At 51.6% G+C, this 2,895-nt stretch overlaps 1 protein-coding gene across 1 annotated transcript in view; it reads right to left on the bottom strand.

Moving 5' to 3' along the window:
- The window catches only part of CSMD2 (CUB and Sushi multiple domains 2), a 245,534-nt gene that overhangs the window by 133,680 nt on the left and 108,959 nt on the right, over positions 1-2,895 (bottom strand). Inside the window, exon 9 of the mRNA XM_027701316.1 lies at positions 810-897. Within this exon, the coding sequence (XP_027557117.1) occupies positions 810-897 (88 nt within the window). The remainder of the gene's footprint in view (positions 1-809; positions 898-2,895) is intronic.

Below are 2,895 nucleotides of genomic sequence, written 5' to 3'. Positions count from 1 at the left end.
TGTTCTTTATCTCATGTGAAAAAGTGGGAAAAAAATGTTCTTTATCTGCTGCTGAGAGGTTTGTTCTTGGTTCTGTGGGTTTGGGTCCAACCCCTTCAACCTTATTCCCCCAGGAGACACAATCCAGCTGGGAGACTTTATCCTGGGGCATTTAGGGACTATTGGGAATTCCCTTTTCTCCACCCTCACCCCTTTGCTGGATTTCAGGAGAATTTGGCAGAACTCGGGTTCAACCGAAAAGACACTTTTTGTGAACAAAAGAGCCACCACCAGCAAAATAAGATGAAATATCGATTCCCCACTGCTGACCACAGGCTGGGTCACTCCTACCCACTGGAAAGGAACATTTGCAACTGGAAGGGAACAACAGCATTGTTTGAAACTTTATAAAAAAAAGCAATTATCTCCCCCAACATCCATTCACTGACAAGGAACTGTATCAGTCACCTCAAACTCTCTCGGGGTAGGGACATGCTGGGGCTTAAAAAGTGATTTTTTTTTGGCTGTTCAAGAGAGTTTTCCTGCACTTAACCAGAGGGGGAATGACAAAACACAACCTGGCTAAAAACCTGGATTTTCAGAGGATAAATACTCAGAGGGATTCCCCCGGATGCTCAGGTGGGACACACAATTATCCACATTTATTCTCCTCCTCCCTAACCTGGGCAGGGATTTTCAGAGAGGACACATTAGAGGTGGGCAGATGGTCTCTGAAAACAGACTCCAGAACGTTGAGGAGCACGAAACATGGCACAGAACAGGAGCTTTGGCAGCATGCAAAAAACACACACAGGAAAAAGGTTTCTTACCTAAAATCGTTGCCTATTCTTTTGCCTCTCTCTGGAATCCCAGGGTCTGGACACATATTATGTCCCTGGGACACACCAACCTGAGTTACTACAAAGCAAAAAAACAGCACATACAGAGACAGAATAGCAAAAGAAACATTTCTTTCATCAACTGTCTTTGGTGGATGTGGAGAGAAAAAATGGCAACTGGTAGCTCGGAGAAACCTGAATATGTTCCATTTTGTGAGGGGAAAAAAACCAGCTTTGGAAACGAATACCCTGGAATCATTTCAGCTCAGCTCGTACACCAAAGTGTTTTCTAGGAAACCAAACTAGGGACACGGTTTTCCCTCTGTTCCACTACAGAAGCACCTCTGAAAATAGTTGGGTTTTGGTTTTTTTTCTCATATTCTGCGAAATCACCCCAATTAACCAGCCCGTTTAAAAGAGCCACCTGTGACCCACCCAGGTGACATCCTACACCCGAGCCAGCGGTGCCAGGGGAGGAAAACAGCTCCATGGAAAGGCAGGTGTGTGATACCAGGGGGAAAAAAAACCCCCTGAGCACGGAACAGAAGGCAGAAAGGAGGGGGGGAAATGCCAGTCGAGGGGTTCAGAGCAAGTCATTTAATCTGAAAATTTTATGGAGCGACCTCAGTGTAACTGCCAAGGACCATGAAAGCCATGGAGTTTCCATGGAACCATGGGAATCATGGAGAAACCTTCCAGCTCCACTCTCCACCTCCCCATTCCCGGCCCCTCTCCGGCCTGTCCCGGGCGCGACCGAGCGTTCAGGGGGTGGGGGCAAAATCCTGATTTCCACCCGGAATTCCAGCAACTCCCAAAGGGACCAAGAGGGGATTTTTGTCACAGAATTTGATGGCACCAAGGGGAGGACCCGAGGAAACCACGCCAGTCCTTGGTGTGGATCTCACACCCCCGGATTTTTCCATCCTGCCTCTGCCTATCCCTGGATTCGGGGGGAAAGCCCAATCCTGATTCCCAACATGCTGCACTAGCACAGTGCCCCCAAGGCCAGGGCCAGCTGGGTGATGGTGCAGGGACAAAAGCACGTTCCTGACAACACACACGTGGGCTCCAGAGCTGGAACTCAGCAGGAGATGGAGCACAGGGACAGGGGAGAGGAGGAGAGAGAGAGAAAGCACATGGGGTGTCTGCACAGACTGCACAGGGGGGACACACAGAAAGCCAAGACCATCAGATATGGTGATTATCCAGTGGGGAATTACACCTGGAGTAGCCAGGGATTCCAGCTGGGAGGTGGAAGTGTTCCTGCAAGGAGGGAAGGATCACCGGGATTGGGCTTTTGTCTGCACCCAACTGAAAACATTCCAGCCCCTGGCCTCCTCCTCAGCTCTGGCATCTCATGTTGTGCCCTTTAGTTCTGACAGGGCCTTTTTTAGCTCCTGCCCTCCCCTTCCCACCCTGTGCTGGAGCAGGGATGGGGCTGTCCCCTGTGTTCCCACCCTGGGGTTCCCACCCTGGTGTTCCCACCTCGGTGCCCCACGCTCTCCTCCGGGTGTTTGAGGGCACAAGGGGAGCAGAAACATGGATTCATGGAAACCAGGCTCCCTCAGAGACTGTTTTCCCTCCTCTGCACGTTCATGAGCCCACGTTAAGCTCAGCCAGGTGGGGAGGGGGGAGTGTGAAAGCAGCACAACCCCCTGACTGCTGCCACCCCTGCGGGGCCCTGGGGGTCTGGATGTCCCCCAAAGGCCAAAGGAAAGCAGCAGCCCCTGCCTCCAACACCCACATTTTCAGCAGCTCCTGGAAATGAAAGGTCAGCTCTGCAAAGTTCTTTCCATGGGGTGTCTTCAGTCTCTACCCACACACCCCAATGTGACCCCTGGGCACAAACCAACCCTCAGGAAAAGTGTCCAGGCTAAGGCTGGATATCACAAGGCCACGTGGGAGTGAAGGAAAAGTGCTGTGACTTCTCATCTTCCTCCTGTGCCTTGCCCAGAGTAAGAAACTCCCCCCAAGAACCCCCCCCTGGAACACGCACAAACACCCTGCATCGAGCTCTGGGTGCTCTTCTGGCACAACAAACCCCCTTCCCACAGCAAATCCTTCCTCCCCGTGCTCA

The sequence above is a fragment of the Neopelma chrysocephalum genome, unplaced genomic scaffold (assembly GCF_003984885.1).
Source record: "Neopelma chrysocephalum unplaced genomic scaffold, ASM398488v2 Primary Assembly neopelma1_155, whole genome shotgun sequence".
Classification (NCBI taxonomy): Eukaryota; Metazoa; Chordata; class Aves; order Passeriformes; family Pipridae; genus Neopelma; species Neopelma chrysocephalum.
Note: the sequence above shows the minus strand (reverse complement) of the source record. Positions and strands in the feature narration are given on the sequence as shown.